Consider the following 19,674-nt stretch of genomic DNA (forward strand, 5'->3'; position numbering starts at 1 on the left):
ACCAAGATAAAAAAAATACATCTCTGTAGCACACTAAATTGGTAGTTTGCTGGGGCCATACAGACAGCATCTTAGTATGTTGCTTTCTGTACTACAATAGGATTCTGCAGGAGTACCAGTAGCAGAGGCAAAGATGCAGGACATGTGGTGAAGCTGGAAGTAGACTTCAACAGCACTTCTTTACTCCTAGAGCCTCCAAAACCCAATTTACAAAAATCAACTCTGTAGCACCAGCATGAAAGCTCTATGAAATGATGATGGTGGTAGGTCAAAGAACTGAGGAACAGAGGGAGCATTACAGGACATTGTGTGAGAGTGGGAAGGGGTTGGGGCTATCCAATAGTCCATTAAACCTGAGGGAAATTACTAAGCATCCAGCTAGATCTAGTTCTGACCACTCTAAATCCCTTAGACCAGAGACCTAGGCTATGTTCTGTGAATTTCCTGGCTGAGAGGAGACTAAGATACAGAAATCAGTTTGTTCTGGAAGTGAGACACAATTGAAAAGGGAGGCCTCAGGGAAGCTCTACAAGGCAGTAGCAAAAGCCCAGATTACATACCTTGGATGTTTTATGAGTCCATCAGGAATACAAAGAATGTTGTTGCTCAATTGTTTCAGCCATATTCAATTCTTCTTGACCCCTTTGGGGTTTCCTCAGCAAAAAATACTGGAGTTTTATGGGGGTGATGATCAACCTTGATGGCCTTGCTCATTCCATCAGTGCAACAATCAGGGACAATTTGGGGCTGTCTGCAATGGAGAATACCATCTGTATCCAGAGAAACAACTGTGCAGTTTGAACAAAGACCAAGGACTATTACCTTAAATTTAGGGGAAAAATGATATCTTATTGTCTGATCTTGCTATCTCTTATATTTTATGTTTCTTCCTTAAGGATATGATTTCTCTCTCTCATCACACTCAATTTGGATCAATGTATACCATGGAAACAATGTAAAGACTGACAAATTGCCTTCTGTGGGGTGTGGGGGGAGAGAAGTAAGATTAGGGGGAAAAATTTAAAACTCAAAATAAATAAAATCTTTAATTTAAAAAAAATACTGGAGTTGTTTGCCACTTCCTTCTCCTATCTGTTTGGGAAGTAAGATTAGGGGGAATATTTTAAAACTCAAAATATATAAAATCTTTAATTTAAAAAAATACTGGGGGCGGCTAGGTGGCATAGTGGTTAAAGCACCAGCCCTGGAGTCAGGAGTACCTGGGTTCAAATCCAGTCTCACACACTTAATAATTACCTAGCTATGTGGCCTTGGGCAAGCCACTTAACCCTGTTTGCCTTGTAACAAACCTAAAAAAAATACTGGAGTTGTTTGCCACTTCCTTCTCCTATCTGTTTTACCAATAAGGAAACTGAGACAAACAGGATTAAGTGTAGAGTCTTATCACTTCTCTTTCTAGAGATATAATTTTTCATCATGAGAACCTTGGAATTGTCATGAATCATTTATTGATCATAGTAGCTACTGTATTTTCTCATGTATAAGATGTTACCATGTATAAGACACATCTTAATTTTGGGGCCTGAAATTTGAAAAAAAAATGTATTATATAAAGTTATTGAACTCAAGTTTTATTCATTAGACTATATTTGAACTTAGAAAGATGAATCCTCTTGATTCCACATCTGGCACTCTATCCACTGTGCCACCTAGCTGCCTTAATGCAGGGAATAGAGACTAGATAATTATAGGGTGCAAAAATCAGTGAATTGGAGTGTAGAGTAGCCTGCAAGAAAAGATGGATTATGAAGAAAAAGAGAAACGCTCCTGGAAAAGAAGGTGCAAAAATGAATTTTTTTGAAAAATACTTATGAACTAAAAGACTAATAGGAACAGGAAATGGAGTGAGGGGAAAAGAGTCATTGGAAGTAGGATCACTTTATAAAAAGAAGCTAAAATAATTGAAGGAACATAGGACTATGTTTCCAGCAGAAAAGAGGAAAAAATGAACTTAAAAAACAATATTAGAGATGAAGGGTGGAAAATATAAACACATCTCTGATAACTTTGATAACTGCATCCAGAAAATGTATCTCATTCTGTATCTTGAGTCCAACCTTTTTTTCAAGGTTTTTCTTTGCAATTTTTATGGAACAAATTGTTCCCATAGTTCTCTTTATTCTTCATCAAGTCATACATGTCTTCACAAATTTATCTAAAATCTTCCTTTCCTAATTTCTTTTGCACTACACTCATTTGCCGAAATTTATTCAGTTGCTCCTCAGTATATTGGGCACTCCACATACAAAAATACTTACATTTCTTTATTCCTTGATCTCCTTGGAGTATAGACCCAGAGGTGTCATTGTAAAGTTAAATGATATATACAATTGAGCAACTTTGTCTCATAGTTCCAGATTGCTTGTCTGAATGACTGGACTAATTCATAGTTCAGCCAACAGTATACAATTATGCCTGTTTTTCTGAAACCCTTCCAATATTTGTTAATTTTTCTTTTTGATCAATCCTTTCAATCTGAGGTTACCCCTCAGAGTTCCTTTAATGTGTGTTTCTGTAATTATTAATGACATTTTTTCATATACTATTGATGAGTTGGATTTCTTCCTTTGCAAATAGCTATTTCTTTCCTTTGAATATTTATCAATTGGGTAATGGCTCTTATAAATTTGAACCAGTTCCTTATGTGTATGATGTGACCCTTTGATTCTAAATTGTGTATAAATTTTAGAAGTTTTCTTGGTGTAAAGAACTAATAGTCTCAAAATGTCACAGCTTTCCTGACTCCAGAATAGAATTCCATCCCTCTGTAAAACCAACTTCCCCTTACCATCATGCAAGTATGAGAGACCACCCCCACCAGCCATTTTACTTCCTCTGTCTTAAGCCTTTTAGACTACCATTATCTCTGTTCTTACTGCCATTTGTTTTCTAAGCAAATTAGAATGCTTAATGAATTTTCTCACAGAAATATTATTATAAATAATAGTTGTTTCTTATAGTGCTTTAGTTTTATTATTCTGCTATAGTTATAGGTAAAATAAATAAGCCTTTTACATTTTGGCCTGGGAATGGAGCCACTTAAAATTACTTCTGTGCAAAGAAAAAAATTCCAATTTCAGTTAACAGTTTTTCACAACAAAAATCCATTTGTGAGTTGAACACTAAGACCATGGTGCATCAGATATGTAATATCAAGAGAAAGACATTACATTTACAGAATATAGCTGGAAAAAATTTTGTTTATTTTAGATGTTAGGAGACTTATCATTTCTGCGTTAAGATTTTTATAATGAAATTACTTTTACTCCAAGTTCTTGACTATTAAATTTTCTTGCTACAAATATCTTTTTATATCTGAGTCCCTTTATTTGACTCATTCCCCTAATTATCTGACAAGCAAGACTAAGTCTGGTTGGAATCTCCTGATAAACCTACATGAGAATTTAATAACTCATTACCATATGGAAGTAAGTTTGTATGCCTTATACCTGAAGAACAAAATTCAGGTACTCAGGAAAAATGAAGAACTGAAAATATATGGCCCACCATACTTTCTTTAAAAATTTTATTTTCAGTTCCAATTCCTTCCCTCCCTCCATTCATATCTTTTCATCCTGCCCATTGAGAAGGAAAGAAATATGATGCTCATTATACAATGGCATGCAAAACATTTCTGCATTAGCCACATTGAAAAAATAGCAAGAAAAATTTTAGATGTGAAAAAAATATTCTTCAATCTGCATATAGAGTCTTATCACTTCTCTTTCTAGAGATATAATTTTTCATCATGAGACTCTTGGAATTGTCATGAGTCATTTATTGATCATAGTAGCTACTGTATTTTCCCATGTATAAGAAGTTACCATGTATAAGATACATCTTAATTTGGGGACCTGAAATTTGAAAAAAAATGTATTATATAAAGTTATTGAACTCAAGTTTTATTCATCATGAAATTCAAGATCCTTCTTCTCATAGTTTTCAGGCATCTTTGGGCAAGTCTGGTGTGTGTACACACACTTAGTCCATTCAGTTTTATGAACCTGAAGCACCAAATGTGTCTTCCTTTAAAATCAGGAACTTCTTTTTCATCAGTAGTTCTTCTTGACTCATGCTGAACCATCTTTGTGGACACAGGAATTCCAATGGTCCTTTGCTGTTCAAGCCCTTTCTTCAATTCCCTCTCTAAATCAGGTCATTTGACTGACTTGCCTCTCATGGCCACCTTCTGCTGTGGTGTTTTCAGTAGGTGTCTTCTTCTCATAGCCAGTCTTGGATTGTTTCTCATTTGGAGGAGGATCAAACTGATGTTCAGCAGCAGGATTTCCATTCACTTTTTGAACTTGAATTCAGCACTGTACGAAAATCTTTTCTGAGCCATTTCTGGGCAGAATGTGGCAAAATATAACCTAATATACCAGGAACAAATGTGACAGTGAGTGCAAAGATGAGAAGCATGAAAAAGTGGGAGATGCAAGTAAAAAAAATCTACAATATTTACACTTTTAGACCCCAAATTTTTTAAGAAAAGGTCTGTCTTATACATGGGGAAATATGGTAAGTTGATTATTGCCACAATATTGCTTTCTACTATTCTAGTTTGGCTTACTTTATTTTGTAACAATTCGTATAAGTCTTTCTGTATTTTTTTTTGTTTTTAGGATTTTTTTGCAAGGCAGATGGGGTTAAGTGGCTTGCCCAAGGCCACAGCAGCTAGGTAATTATTAAGTGTCTGAGGCTGGACATGAACTCAGGTACTCCTGACTCCATTCACTGTGCCACCTAGCTGGCCCCCCATAGTTTTCTAAAACCATCCCCATCATCATTTCTTATAGCACCATACTATTTCATCACAATCATATGCCACATCTTATTTTACCATTGTTTTCTAAAACCATCCCCATCATCATTTCTTATAGCACCATACTATTTCATCACAATCATATGCCACATCTTATTTTACCATTTCCCAGTTGATGTACATCCTCTCAGTTTCCAGTTCTTTGCCACCACAAAAATACTGCCTCAAATATTTATTGGGGGTAAATATGGGTTCTTCCCCCTTTTTTGGATCTCTTTGGGGGGCAGATCTAGTAGAAGTATTGGTGGATAGGGGGGTGGATAGGTGGCGTAGTGGATAAAGCATCGGCCCTGGAGTCAGGAGTACTTGGGTTCAAATCTGGTCTCAGACACTTAATAATTACCTAGCTGTGTGGCCTTGGGCAAGCCACTTAACCCCATTTGCCTTGAAAAAACCTAAAAAAAAGTATTGGTGGATCAAAGAGTTTGCACACTTTTATAGCCCTTTGGGTATAAATTGTTCTATAGAATGGCCAGAGCAGCTGAACTCTATTAATAGTACATTAATGTATCTGTTTTTTCGCCATTCTACCTAGTATTTGGTTTTTTTTTCTTTTCTCTCTTGTTAGCCAATCTGAAAAGTATGAGGTGGTATCTCAGAGTTATTTAAATTAGCATTTTTCTAATTACTTATGATTTATAACATTTTTTCATAGACTAGAGACAATTTATCAATTGGGTAATGGCTCTTATTTTTATAAATTTGGCTTAGTTCCCCATAAATTTGAGAAATGACACACTTTTATCAGAGAAACTTGCTGTAAAATTTCTTTCCCCCAATTTTTTTTAGCTAGTGTCAGATGTCAGATTTGAACTCAGATCTTCTTTACTCTAGGGCTGGTGCTGTATCAATTTAAAACATAGTAATTACCCATAAGAAAATCTATGGTGAAGAGAAAAGAACATTGGCTCTGAAGTCAGAAGAGCTTATATTTAGTCTCATCTCTGATACTTTCGAGCTCTCTTCCTATAAGCAGGTCATTTAACGTTTCTCTATCTTTTTTCTCATGAGGGCAAAAATACTTGTGCTTACCTTGGGTTTGATTCACCATTCTGACACATTCTAAATCTGTTACCATAAGAAGGTCACTTAACTTTTCTGAGCTCTAGTTTCCGCATCTGTAAAAAGAGAGTTAAAAAATTATTGTTTTGGGGGCAGCTAGGTGGTGCAGTGAATAGAGCACCAGCCCTGGAGTCAGGAGTACCTGAGTTTGAATCCGGCCTCAGCCTCAGACATTTAATAATTACCTAGCTGTGTGACCTTGGGCAAGCCACTTAACCCCATTTGCCTTGCAAAAAACCTAAAAAAAAATTATTATTTTCCTTTTATCTTTGTTGAGTTGTGGGAGTAAAGTGCTTTGCAAATCTTTAGACCAGAGTGACCATTGACCACATATAGCCCAAAATTCCCTGGAGTTTAGCCCAGACCAGATTAAAATATAATTGGGCAATATTTAGCAAATAAATATACAATAAGACATGGATAATTTTACTTTTAAAAAAAAAGTCAGTATTTGAGTGCAAGAATTATTCTTAAGGAGAAAATAGCAGGTTTTAGAATAGACAGAAATATAATTAGATGAATTTAGAATGGGGTTATGTGACTTTTCAAAAAGTCATTCATTAATCATTGTCAACATGGCAAAGAGGTCTCTATTGTACTATCCTAGTCATCTCTGCTTGACATTATTCTTAATTTTTAATCAATAAATTGTATAAAAAAGCATAGTGTAAATATTCATGACACAGATATAAATGATTGGCTAACCAGTGGGTGAAAGAGTTAGGATATAAAAGGATCTAGACAAGCTGGAGCAGTGATATCAAATTCATTTGAAAGCAGGTATCACTAATCTGTGCATAAGGATCCTTGTGGGTCGCATTTTCAATTTAGTCTTAAAATGTAATGTTATATATGTTTTTATTTATTTTGTTAGTTTACCAATTACATTTTAACCTGATTCAGGCAATATTTCAGTGTTGTGGACCAGATTTTTCAGGCTCTCTCTTTGATACCTCTGACTTAGAGCATTGGTCTGAATTTAATAAGATGAAATTTAATAGATAAACAAAGTTTTATACTTGAGTACAGAAGCAAAATCAGCTTCACAAATATAAGATTAAGGAGGGATGGATAGACCAATGTGAGTCAGCAGTGTGTTTTGGCAGCCAAAAAAATTATTATATATTTAGCCACACCCCAGAAATTATCTTTAAATTATTAAATGAGTTGATGAGAGGTAGATTTCAAGAGTTTGGAACTAAAGTGTTCCAGCAAACTCCTATAGAACAAAAATTGAATTGAGCCATGGCAGAGAAGAGAAATATAGGTGAAATTCATAGACCCTATAGATATCTTGGTGCAGAAGACCCAGGAGAAGGTCAGTTCTTTGTCTAACATGTGATTCCTGTGCCTTTCTAACCAAAGACATTTGACATTCTACTATTTCTTTACCCAAACTTTTCCAGGAAACTGAATTATTATATCTCAATCAAAGAGGATGGGGTTAACTGGAAATTGATTGAAACATAAAAGTAGAGTACTCACTCTCTAACCAAATGTTTTTTTTTAATTTTTAAATTTTGTCTTACCCCAGTTACATGCAAAATCAAGTTTCAACATTTACTTCCTTTTTTGTGGATCTATTTTTGGTGAGGCAATGGGATTAAGTGACTTGCCCAAGGTCACACAGCCACATAATTATTTAGGGTCTGAGGTCAGATTTCAACTCAGGTCCTCCTGACTCAGGGCCAGTGCTGTAGCTGCCATGTAGCCATGTAGCTGCCTTCAACATTTACCTCTAAAAGCGAGTTCCAAATTCTCTCCCTTCCTCCCATCCCATTACCCCTGTTGAGAAAGCAAATTACTTTGTGTAGATTAAAACATGTGTCCATGAAACAGATTACTCCAATAGTCATGTTGTAAAAGGAAGCATAATCTCCCCCACAAAGAAAGAGAAACCTCAAGAAAAATAGAGGGGAACAAAGAGTATACTTCAGTCCGTATTCAGACACCATCAGTTCTTTCTTTAGGATAGATAGCATTCTTTATTATAAGCCCGTCAGAGAAATTGCTTCAATATTTTTCCCACAGTTGCTATTGCTATCTACATTTCCCTCTATTCTATTCCCTCCCACCCCCATTTATTCCATTCTCTCTCCTTTCTCCCTGTCCCTCCTCAAAAGTGTGTTATATCTGACTACTCTTTCCCATTCTTCTATCACCTAAACCACCCCTCCTCCCCTGTTCCCTTTCTCCCATCCCTTTCCTCTCCCATGTTCTCTATAGATTTCTATACCCAATTGAGTATGTTATTTCCTCCAGTGAGAGTAAGGGCTCACTCTTTTCCCTTCACCTTTCTTCTCTTCTACTTCATTGCAAAAACTTTTTCATTTTTTATGTGGAATAACTTATCCCATTCTGCCTCTCCTTTCCCTTTCTCCCTGTACATTCCTTTTTTCCCATTAACTCCATCTTGTTAATATATATATATATATACCTTCAAATTCAGCTCCTTCCTGTGCCTTGTCTATATTTGCTCCTTCTAACTGCCCAAATAAATGAGAAGGTTCAAAGGAATTATCAGTATCATCTTCCCATGCAGTAATACAAGCAGTTCAACATTATTAAATCCCTCATGATTTAGCCTTCCCATCCATCCTCTCTTTGCTTCACCTGAATCCTATACCTGAAGATCAAACTTTCTGTTCAGCTCTGGTCATTTCATTAAGAAAGTTTGGAAGTCCCCTATTTCATTAAATATTCATCCTTTCCCCTGTAAGAGTATGTTCAATTTTGCTGGATAGTTGATTCTTGGTTGTAATCCAAGCTCTTTTGTCTTCTAGAATATCATATTCCAAACCCTCCAAGCCCTTAATGTAGAAAGTACTGAATCTTGTGTTATCCTATCTATAGCTCCACAATATTTGGATTGTTTCTTTCTGATCGCTTGTAATATTTTCTCCTTAACTTGGGAGTTCTGAAATTTGGCTTTAAAATGCCTAGGATTTCTTTCAGAAGGTGATTGGTGGATTATATCCTTTGCTTCTAGGATATCAGGGCAGTTTTCCCAGATTGAAGAATGAAGTCTAGGATTTTTTCTTTGGTCATGACTTTCAGGTAATCCAATAATTTTTAAATTAACTCTTAAGGATTTGTTTTCCAGGTCAGTTGTTTTTCTCTGAGATATTTCACATTTTTCTTCTAGTTCTTCATTCTTTTGGGTTTTTTTTTTGTTATTTCTTGATTTCTCACAAAGTCATCAGCTTCCCTTAGCTCCATTCTATATTTGAAGGAATTATTCAGAGAACTTTTGTATCTCCTTTTCTATGTGGTCACTTATGCTTTTTAAGGCATTCTTCTCCTTATTGGCCTTTTGTACTGCTTTTTTCCCTTTTTACCCAAACTGGTTTTAAAAATATTATTTCCTTCAGTATTTTTTCGTAATTCCTTTACCAAATGACTGACTTGGTTTTTATGATTTTCCTACTTCACTCTCATTTATCTTCTCAATTTTTCCTCTACCTACCTTATTTAATAAATTGTCAAAATCTTTTTGAGCCCTGCTATAACCTGAGTTCATATTTTTCTTAGAGGCTTTGTATTCAAAAGCTTTGATTTTGTTATGTTCTGAGTGTGTTCTTTGATCCTCCATAGGACCAAAGTAATTATCTATGGTAGGATTTTTTCTTCTGTTGTTGGCTCATTTTCCCAGCATATGACTTTATTTTCATTCTTTCTTAAGGTGGGTCTCTGCTTCCAGAGTGGAAGACATACTGTCCAATGCTTTTGGGGGATTTTTGCAGCTGTTTTCAAGAATACCTCCTGCCTGGGACCTCAGTTTCTCCAAGGTCTTATGAGAGGCTCTGACTGCTCTACTGGCCTGTTCTCTGGTCTGTGGATGACCACAAGCATTCCTTTCTGCCCTGGGGCAGAGGAATGGGGGGAATCCCTGCTCCAGTGTGGCAGTAAAACTCCTTTTCCTGAGACCGGGACCCCAGACTTCGGCCTAGATTTGAGTATGGATGAAGCCACAAAGTCCTGCGTTAGGGAAAGATAGCAAAGAGACTTCTGCAGTCTCCTCTGACTCCTTACCATCAGTGATCTGAGCTCTCTGGAAGCAGCAGCCAGGTGACTTCCTGCTGGGTGGCTCCCCAGGCCTGGCCCTGGTCCTTGGGGGCCAGGTCTGAGCTGAAGCCCATGCTCTACTAGACTTCACTCTCACTGTTTCAGCAGAGTTTTCCCATTGACCTTCCAAATTGTCCTTGACAATCTCTGGGCTGAGAGGTCTGGAACCCACCATCACTGCCATGCCCTAGTTGCCCCATGACCACTGATGACTGGAGCCAGTTCCTGACCAGAGCTGTGATGTGGGCCTTTTATAACCCCAGTGTAACAGACCCTTCCCAAGGATCTTCCAAGTTGTCTTGGACTGGAAAATTGTTTCACTCAGTCTTTTTGTGGGTTCTGCCACTCTAGAATTTGATTAGAGCCATTATTTAAAGGGATTTGGAATGGTCTGGGAGAGAGCTTGCTGGAGTTCCTGCCTTTACTCCGCCATCTTAGCTCCCCCTCTGACCAAATGTTTAAAAATGTTCTGAACTGGTGGCTCACAGAAATTTTGCCTAAACTCATAACTTCCTAAACCTGAAGAGTAGGAAAGTATGTGGATCTTGGGCACAATTATATCAATTCCTAGTCATAACGTGATTATTTTGCAGGGTGTAACACATCAACAGCTAGCCTGGTACTTTATTTGGCATATACTTGTCAAAAATCTGGTAAAAATTAGGCACATGATCTATGATTGTAAAAGTTAGTTTTTGCTTTCTTTGTAAATTTGATCTGCCTTTTTTTGGAACCAAGACTTTATACACATTTTTCTTCAACCCCTTGGTCTAACCCAGCCCCATTTCATGATAAATAAAAACCTAAATCTGTTTGACATTGCAAACATTTCACACTTCTTTCTAAACCATTGTCTGAATGGTGCTATGAATTCATGGATTTTTAAAGTCCTTTGGGACATAGCCTTGAAATGTGCTTTGTTTGGGGAGAAAAGTGTATGTCATACCCTGCTAAAATAGTTCGTTATTGATGTCAGTTACTATGAAGATCTTGTAACACTCCTCTGCAGTTGCCTATACTTTGCTCCATGTAAAAGGTCTTTTGTTCTTAGATGTGATGCCCTAAGCCTGCAGGTGTAATACTTTGCTGATTGAATACATACTGGGACCTCTAGAGAGGGAGAAAGACCAGGTATCTTATTTCTTCTGGAAGAAGAACTGAATAAATGTTTATGGTGCAGCTAACTTTGCTGCCTTTCATTGACAGCAAAATGTTATTAATCTGGACTCTATAAATTCAGAGTTTTGGTAATGCAGACTTTATTCTTGTTGAGTACAACCTTAAAATAATTTCTTCCTTTGTGACTTCTTGGATCATAAAACATAGGCAAGAGAGCAAGTCTAAAATTAGCAGCTTAGGCTCAAGAAAGTAAGGAGTGCTTTAAAATGCCTTCAACTTCTGTGTCCTGGAATTAATTTTTATATCTGAAAGACTTTTTTGTCTAAGATATATTATTATGGGGGCGGTTAGGTGGCGCAGTGGAGAGAGCACCGGCCCTGGAGTCAGGAGTACCTGAGTTTAAATCTGACCTCAGACACTTAATAATTACCTAGCTGCGTGGCCTTGGGCAAGTCACTTAACCCCATTTGACTTGCAAAAAAAAACACCTTAAAAAAAAGAGAAAATATATTATTATGATGAGTAGGCCTGTTGTATATTGGAAATATTCCTTACCTGACTTAGTTGTATTCATATGTATCTCTCTCTGACAGACTGTTGTCCTTAAAGTATTAAAGCTCCCATTTTAAAAGATATGGTGACATTCTTTTCACTATGTGACCTTCTTGGCTGTTTTTTTTTTGAATGTTTTACTTACTTTATACTTTATAATTATGCACTATATACTAAGGCACATATACAGATTTTATTCTTAATTAAGCTCCCTGTGCTGTGTACCTTGGGGAATCTAAATTAGATTTTTGAGTATCTGCAAGATGTAGGCAGCTAGGTGGAGAAGTGGTTAGATACTGGGCATGAATCAAGAAGTCTCAACTTCCTAAATTCAAATTTGGTTTCAGCCACTTATTAACTAGGTGATACTGGGCAAGTCTTTTAACTTCATTTGTCTCTTTCCTCCTCTGAAAAATGAAATGGAAAAGGAAATGGCAAACCACTCTAAAAAATCCTCAAATGGGATTGCAAAGAGACACAATTGAAAAAATGATTAAATATACACATGCAAGATACTACATAGGGCATAACAACACCTCAGAACTTATCTGGGAACCTGTAACTAGCTGTGTGTGACTTTGGGAACCTCATTTCAACTTTTTTATGTCTAAAAGTTGAGCCTTATTAGTAGTGTCAAACTCAAATAGAAATGGATTCCCATTAATGACATACTGACTTAGAAAACCACAAATTAACTTTATCTTTGTTATTTTGTATTTTTATTTATCAAGTTTAAATATTTCTCATCTACATTTTAATCGCTTCCACCACACACTTGGACCACATGGTCTGATCATGGCATTGCAGAAAAAGCAATGTGTATTCTACATACTTCGAAGGGTGATCATGCATGATGGGTTCATCAATACTGACTACCCAGTTCATTGTAATTTCAAAGAATCCAACTCCTGCGTTTGATACCACCATTTCTTAGTTCAAGTGATAACAAAAATGGCTAAGGATAAGTCTTAATAATTCAGGAAATGGAGAAGGATAGAAGATAACTTCAAAATAAATTTCACTTTATATTTTTGGCCAGGGCAGCCTCTGCCCCTTTCTCATTCTTCAATCAATCAGTAATCATTTAAAATACCTATATGTACCAGGTACTGTACTAGAAATTCAGGGGCTGGCTAGGTGGCGCAGTAGATAGAGCACTGGTCCTGGAGTCAGGAGTACCTGGGTTCAAATCCGGCCCCAGACACTTAATAATTACCTAGCTGTCTTGGAAAAGCCACTTAACCCCATTGCCTTGCAAAAAACCTAAAAAAAGAAAAGAAATTCAGGATACAATATAAACTCTCTGTCCTCAAGGAGCTTTTATACATATATACATAATATTCAAAATTTTTACATAAAGGAATAAGTCTCTGTAAATCTTAATTAAATTATTACCAGAATCTGTGATTTCCCAGAGACCTCCCACCCCTTCCTAGCCAAGTCCAATTTCCATTATATTTTTTTTTTAGGTTTTTGCAAGACAAATGGGGTTAAGTGGCTTGCCCAAGGCCACGCAGCTAGGTAATTATTAAGTGTCTGGGGCCGGATTTGAACCCAGGTACTCCTGACTCCAGGGCCAGTGTTTTATCCACTATGCCACCTAGTCGCCCCTCCCATTGGATTTTTGTTTCATGTCTTTAACTGTTCTCCTTATCCTACTCTTCCTAGCTTCAGTGTTAAGGTAAAGTGAACCACGAACTGCGCTATGAGCTATGACTGTTCAAGTTCTTTCATTTAATTATCCTTTTATGGATTTATTTCATCTTTTATTATGATCTTCATTACATTTATCCAAAATCTTTAAGGTTGTTTCCAGAAAGCCTTTCCTATTTCCTTCTCTATATCCTATTACTTACTTAGTACACCAAACAATTCAACTTTCAAATATGCCCTCCTTTTTTCCTTTGATACCAGTACTACACTGGTGGAGGATCTCATTAATTCATGTTTGCACTATCACAATAAGCCTGCTGGTGGGTCTGCCTACCTCTTCCCCTCTTCCCACTCCAATCCTCTCTCTACCAAAGTGATTTTCTCAAAATTCGGGTCTAACCATGTCAGCCCTCTACTTAAATAAAATCCAGTGGCTTCTTATTGCCTTTTCTGATATTCAAAACCTTGAATAACCTACTGCATCTTCCCTATCCTATCTCTATCACACACACACACACACACACACACACACACACACACACACACACACACATCCAATCTTCTACATATATTTCTTGATCTAGTTATAATGACTTCCTTGTTCTTCCTCTAACAGGATGCTGCATCTCTTAATTCCAAGTATTTTCTCTGCCTTTCTTCCTTGTCTAACATGTTTTCCCTCCTCACCTCCACCTACTAACTTCCCTGACTGCCTTCAAGTACCAACTCAATTCTCATTTTCTTTTTCTGATCTTGCTTAATTATGATATTTTCTTCCTTTTAAATATTTCCTAATTTTCATATATATATATATATATATATATATATATATATATATACACACACACACACACACACACACACACACACACATATACATGTATATATAGCTTGTTAGCATGTTTGCTTGTTGTATCCTCTCTTCTGAATTTTCTCACCATCCTCTACTATTGATACCATTATAATTTTATCCACACTTTCTTGCACAGACCTTCCACTTCTAACTTTAAGGTATATTACTCCTCTCCACATACTCTAAAGTACAGCCAAACTGCCTTATTGTTCTCACCCAAAACACCCATCTCCCTCTCATACCTTTGCAGAAACATTCCTGAAATGTATTCCTGTCTCAGCTTCATCTCTCTCAGACTCCTCAATTTCTTTCAAAACTGTGCTTCAGTACCATCTCTTACATGAGGCTTTTCTGATCTTCATCCCCTCCCCAGCAACTCAGGCCTTCCTCCAAACAAAATTCCCTTGTATTCTGTCCTTGCTTAAAAATAAATTTCATCTCCCCTAATAAATTTCTTTGACCTGATACTATCTCCTCTTTGTCGTTGTATTTCTCAATACTTAGTGCAATTTTGATGGTACAGTAGATGGTTAATGTTGATATTTTGAAAGTCATACAACTGAGTATAGTTCTCCATGATTTTCTTATCTAATAATAGAATTTATTTTCCACCTTCCCATTCTACGTTGTGTGCATTTCATTGTGCCTATGGTTGTAAGTGGAACAATTTATAGGAAAGAAATTAATGCTTCTTCATGTCTCTGGAGAAATTTAGAAAAGAACAGCTTTCTTATATAACAAAATGAAAGTTCTGCTCAGATCAGGAAACAGGAGAATAAAAACACATTAAGGAGATATGCAAAAAAGAATTCTCAACCAATAATAGACTTTACCGCAAGAGAGTTTAATAAAGATGTGCAGACAGAAAAAAAGCAATAAGATCCATCTCAAAAGTTTGACTTCATGTCCTACATACATGTGAAAATAATTTGCATTTATAATGTTACTACTATAAAAATACATAATAAAATAGTTGCAGAAAAAATCAAAGAGATGAAGAAAGAAGTTTAAGATTTTGTTGCTGTTAAGGGGTGATAGTGTGTGTGTGTGTGTGTGTGTGTGTGTGTGTAGATGTGTCAACATTTTTAGAAATACAGACAATCACATCCTTATACATTGGGTATTCTTTGTTTCTGTCATTATCTCATAGAATCATTGAGTCTTCCTTTTATATGTTCTTCTGTCCCCCCAGACCTGGTTCTCTTCTTCAGACCAGAAAAACAGTGGTTGAAATAAATGACAGAAGGGAGAAACTGGGGAGGGATATACCATGTTCCTGAAGCTGTAGCATCAGAAGGTAGCCCTAAACTCTTTGGGATAGCAGTCAAAGCAGGAAGCTAGTCCTCATATATTCTTCAAAATATTTCATAAGTAATTAAGTGAATTTCCCAACGTGATCAATAGTAATCTTAGATCCCTTTCCTTTTATAATTGGACCAATAACTGATTGAAAAAAATATTTCTTCTTATCTTTTACATACAACCAGTCTCCACACCATTTTGAGTGCTCAACTTTCTTTTCCTGCCAGATTTTTCCTAGGAGGCATATCCTTTATGGGACCCAAAATTCTAGAAGTCTGATGAGATTGTCTTTTTTTATGACTCAGTGCAGCCTTCCACACTAATCTACAGGACATGTTTGAAATATGTGTTGTGTCCCATCTTAATAATGTCAATCATTATGCAGTGTGCTTTTAAAAATTGTTTTTCTCATTACAATTTATGATTTTTCTTTTTTTTATTTTCATTTACCCATATTAATTCATGTTTATTTCTCCTTCTTTGTGTGTTTGTGTTATGCTTGCTGTCTTTGCCTCCATTGTTCCCAGGTTACAGTATAACCATGAAACACCCAGTCACTTGGCTGATGAGCATGCACTGATAGCTTCCTATGTATCACGTCTACAGCATTGTGCACGGTCAGTGTTTGAATGGCAGTTGGGCTTTTGAAGGGGAGGGAGGTCATCTTTTCCCTGGGATTGCCAACTGAAAAAGAAAATCACTGTGACCTTTATTAATAAATCTTATCAGAAATATATCATGGATCCTTGAGAAGTATCTTTCTTAATCTGTCTTTCCCCAGACTTCTTTCTTCTTTTTTCCTCAACTTTGTCTAAAAGGATGACACACAAGTATTGACATACAAAAAGCCAGTTCTACAAAATTACTCCTCATAATGTTTCTTCCCCCCGCATATTTCACTGGATTTTTATCTTTTTATCCATCCTTAAAGTTTCATAAAACTTAGGGGATCTTTCCCATAGCTTTAAGAGGAAAGTTTGACTTTTGATCATTGATGATTGTGACGCAAAGAAGTATCCTGATGTAGTAGAAAGAGCCCTGGATTTGGAATTTGCAGACAGATTGGAATTTCACCCTTACCACATTTGTGTGATGCTGGGCATGTAATTTTATCTCTCTCAGCCTTGATTTCCTTTTCTGAAAGGATCTACACTACCTCACAAGGGTTGTTGTGAGGAAGTGATTTTTAAACAATAAATTGCCATGTAAATGTCAAATATTATTATTTTACCCATCTAGGAAATGTCCATTGTATGCTTTGGCCCAAACTTAATGCTTACTGAAAAGATATTATTTTGCTCCCTGGGGAGGATAGAATCCTTGTTATCTTTAGTCTAATATGATTGCAGAATTCTAGAATGACTGCCTAAGGCTGCTGTCTAACTCAGCAAGATTTCTGAAGGTTTTTGTCAGGGTCTTTAACTTTAGGGGTCAGAGAATAGGGTATATGAGCTAGGATCTGCTAGGCAGAAGTCTTATGGGAATTCAAGTTGCAAATAGAAATTGCATCTCTTCTTGAGGTATGGTGTCCAAAATACAGAACCAAGAATTCAGTGTGATTTTTCTAGAAGACACTCAAGTTACTGTGTAGTATTATAAGAAGAAGAAGAAACCCTATGCAGTAGTATAGAAAAACTTCCTATCTCCTCCAAAAACAGAATAATGATTATAAGGTTATTGTAAGATATTTAATTGTCAAAGAAAAATGCAATTATACTTATTTTATTTACTTAAAGCAAAAAGGTAACTACTGTATTTTAGACCAAAAGTTGAAAGAAAAAAGATTTTTAAAAATCAATACTCAATAAGAAAATTAAATTAATGTTCCTCAATTAGTTTTGATTAATCACTTGGAAAACACTACTGAAATAACTTTAGATTCTAAATGATATCCAAAGAAAAATGAGCTCAACATTACTCAAGAACTTCACTAAAACAGTAAAAATCTAGAAAGAATGAAAGCAAATCAAGAAGACCTTCATCCTAACTTTTTTATGCTCAGAATCATCATCTTGCTGTTTTCTCAAATTATACTATCTAGATCTCTCATCTCAATATATTGGGCATTTTCAGAGATTGTTTTGAAACAATATTATTTTTTCTTCTTCAACGTCTCTAAATTTTGCTTCGTCCCAGAATATTTCCTATTGACTTTTAGTCTCCTCTTCAACAGTGACTTCTGCCATCATTTAATATTAGCCTCTGCAATTATCATAAGCTGCCATCAGATGGTGGTAGTGTCTTGGTCCTGTATGGCCTTCCATATAAATGTTCCTTTCTCTTTCCTTCCTATTAGAGCGGAAAAATGGGGAGGTTGTCCTTACATTTTTCTTTGGCAGTTAATTATATTGAAGCAACCTTATAGTCATTATTCTGAATCATGGTTACTCTATTGTATTGCATAAAACTTGAGTATGAAATATATAGGACCTTGAGCTGAATTGAATTAACCCCAGTATGTACCTCATAGTCCCCTTTTTTAATGAATTCCCTAATAGAGGCTTATTTTGCATATATTATCCACAAGTAGATTCTTGGAACAAAAATTTTCCAGCTAGTCATGCCCAAAGAGATGTCAAGGAGCTCTGTATTAACCCCTTCTGATAAAGCAGTAAGAAAGAAGACCTCACTATCATTACTCGTCATTCCTAAGGTTGCCATAAAAAATCCTTATCCAAAAGCCTTTTTCAAGCACCAAGTTGTGTGACAAGCACTTTGCTAAGTACTATGCAAAGATAATTACATATACATAGTCCTTAATAGTCTAAGACATATTAAGCTTATATGGATGAAACAATAGAGATCATATTTTGACCGATGCAACTTTGCTTAATATGTTTAGCAGGAAGGCATTTTGGATTCATTTTGGAGAAGTGATTAAATAGAAACAAAAATAATAATTTTTAAAGATATTTCTGGGAAGAATACAATAAACAAATTCACATTGAGGTATTATTAATTACTTATTATAGTTGGGAGAAAGGTGCTTATAGTATAGAAAAGATTCAAAGAGGAAGAAGTTTAAAAAGAGAAAATGGGATAATTACTTCACTTTTTGCCTGGGAAGCACTTTACATAATGCCAGAGTTAAATGTCAGTTTTAAAATAGTTGAGATTCAAAAGTTGACCTTGAAAGCCTTCATTAGCTTAGGGCAAGTTAGGGCATTCTTACTCCTTTATTTTTTTCATGATGTCTTAGTTTTTCCTTGGTTTCTGTGTTTTCAAAGCTCACTTATTTTAAGGGTTTGATGCCCTCCTTCTTGCTCAACATCTTGGTAAAATAGTTCTGTTTCAGTTTTTACAAGTAGTAGGTCTTTTTTTCTGCAAAATGACATAATCTTGCAGCTCCACCACTGATTGCAGCAGTAAAATGGGTAAGTGAGAAGAAACCAAAGCACTTTTTAAGTGCCTAATAATTACCCCTATAGATCCTTCTTTGCCTCAGAGGACCAACAATACCTGTGACCCAAACCTTTTTAAAATTACCATCCTGCTTTTAGAAAGATTTCCCTTTACTCTTCTATATAAAAATTCCCCAACTTTTCAAGAATAAAGAAAAGATGAAGCATAATTAATGGATATCTATTGTCTTTTTATCTCTTTGGCAGTGTCCTGGACAGCCCCAGTCGACTAGATGAAGAACATAGACTTATTGCCCGTTATGCTGCTCGACTAGCTGCAGAGGCAGGAAATGCAGTAAGTATTTGGAAGATAATTGTTGAGTAGCATATACCAGTTTTAAGCTTCCTCCACCCTCTTTTCCTTCTCTGTTTTTCTAAACTTTTGCTTTCCAGGGAGTAAGGGTGCAGACAAAGCTCAAACTGAAAATTAGTTCCCAAACAAAAGAATTTCTATTAGGAGTCCCAGAGTACATGTATATTTGGTGGGTTCGAAGATTTTTTTAATGGTTTACCTTGGGGCGGCTAGGTGGAGCAGTGGATAAAGCACTGGCCCTGGAGTCAGGAGTACATGGGTTCAAATCTGGTCTCAGACACTTAATAATTAATTACCTAGCTGTGTGGCCTTGGGCAAGCCACTTAACCCCATTTGCCTTGCAAAAGCCTAAAAAAAAATAGTTTACCTTGTAAGGAACAAAAGGTCTTGTAGTCATTGGCCAAAGTGAAAGATATACATATTTAATACATATTATTTATACATATAACAATAATAATGATGATGATAATGATAATGGTAACAATAATTTTGACATTTAATTTCTGAAGTT

The 19,674-nt window shown here is 36.0% G+C and overlaps 1 protein-coding gene and 1 long non-coding RNA gene across 31 annotated transcripts in view; one reads left to right on the plus strand and one right to left on the minus strand.

Annotated features, from left to right (window-relative positions):
* The window catches only part of DTNB (dystrobrevin beta), a 410,081-nt gene that overhangs the window by 263,093 nt on the left and 127,314 nt on the right, over nt 1–19,674 (plus strand). For 25 of the 30 annotated variants that reach the window (XR_012473465.1, XR_012473466.1, XR_012473462.1 and 22 more), the window contains 2 exons: nt 15,977–16,066; nt 19,058–19,145. Coding sequence is in view for 24 of the 30 variants with exons in the window: in XM_074209942.1 (XP_074066043.1) it covers nt 15,977–16,066; nt 19,058–19,145 (178 nt within the window). In the remaining 6 variants the exon portion in view is untranslated. Of the gene's footprint in view, nt 1–8,894; nt 8,963–15,976; nt 16,067–19,057; nt 19,146–19,674 lie in introns of those variants that run through there. The other 5 variants (XM_074209945.1, XM_074209952.1, XM_074209946.1 and 2 more) reach the window with 2 other exon arrangements.
* The window catches only part of LOC141504735 (uncharacterized), a 149,741-nt gene continuing 135,878 nt past the window's right edge, over nt 5,812–19,674 (minus strand). Inside the window, exon 3 of the long non-coding RNA XR_012473467.1 lies at nt 5,812–5,961. This is a non-coding gene — a long non-coding RNA (uncharacterized LOC141504735). The remainder of the gene's footprint in view (nt 5,962–19,674) is intronic.

Source organism: Macrotis lagotis, chromosome 1, assembly GCF_037893015.1.
Source record: "Macrotis lagotis isolate mMagLag1 chromosome 1, bilby.v1.9.chrom.fasta, whole genome shotgun sequence".
NCBI classification, from domain to species: domain Eukaryota; kingdom Metazoa; phylum Chordata; class Mammalia; order Peramelemorphia; family Peramelidae; genus Macrotis; species Macrotis lagotis.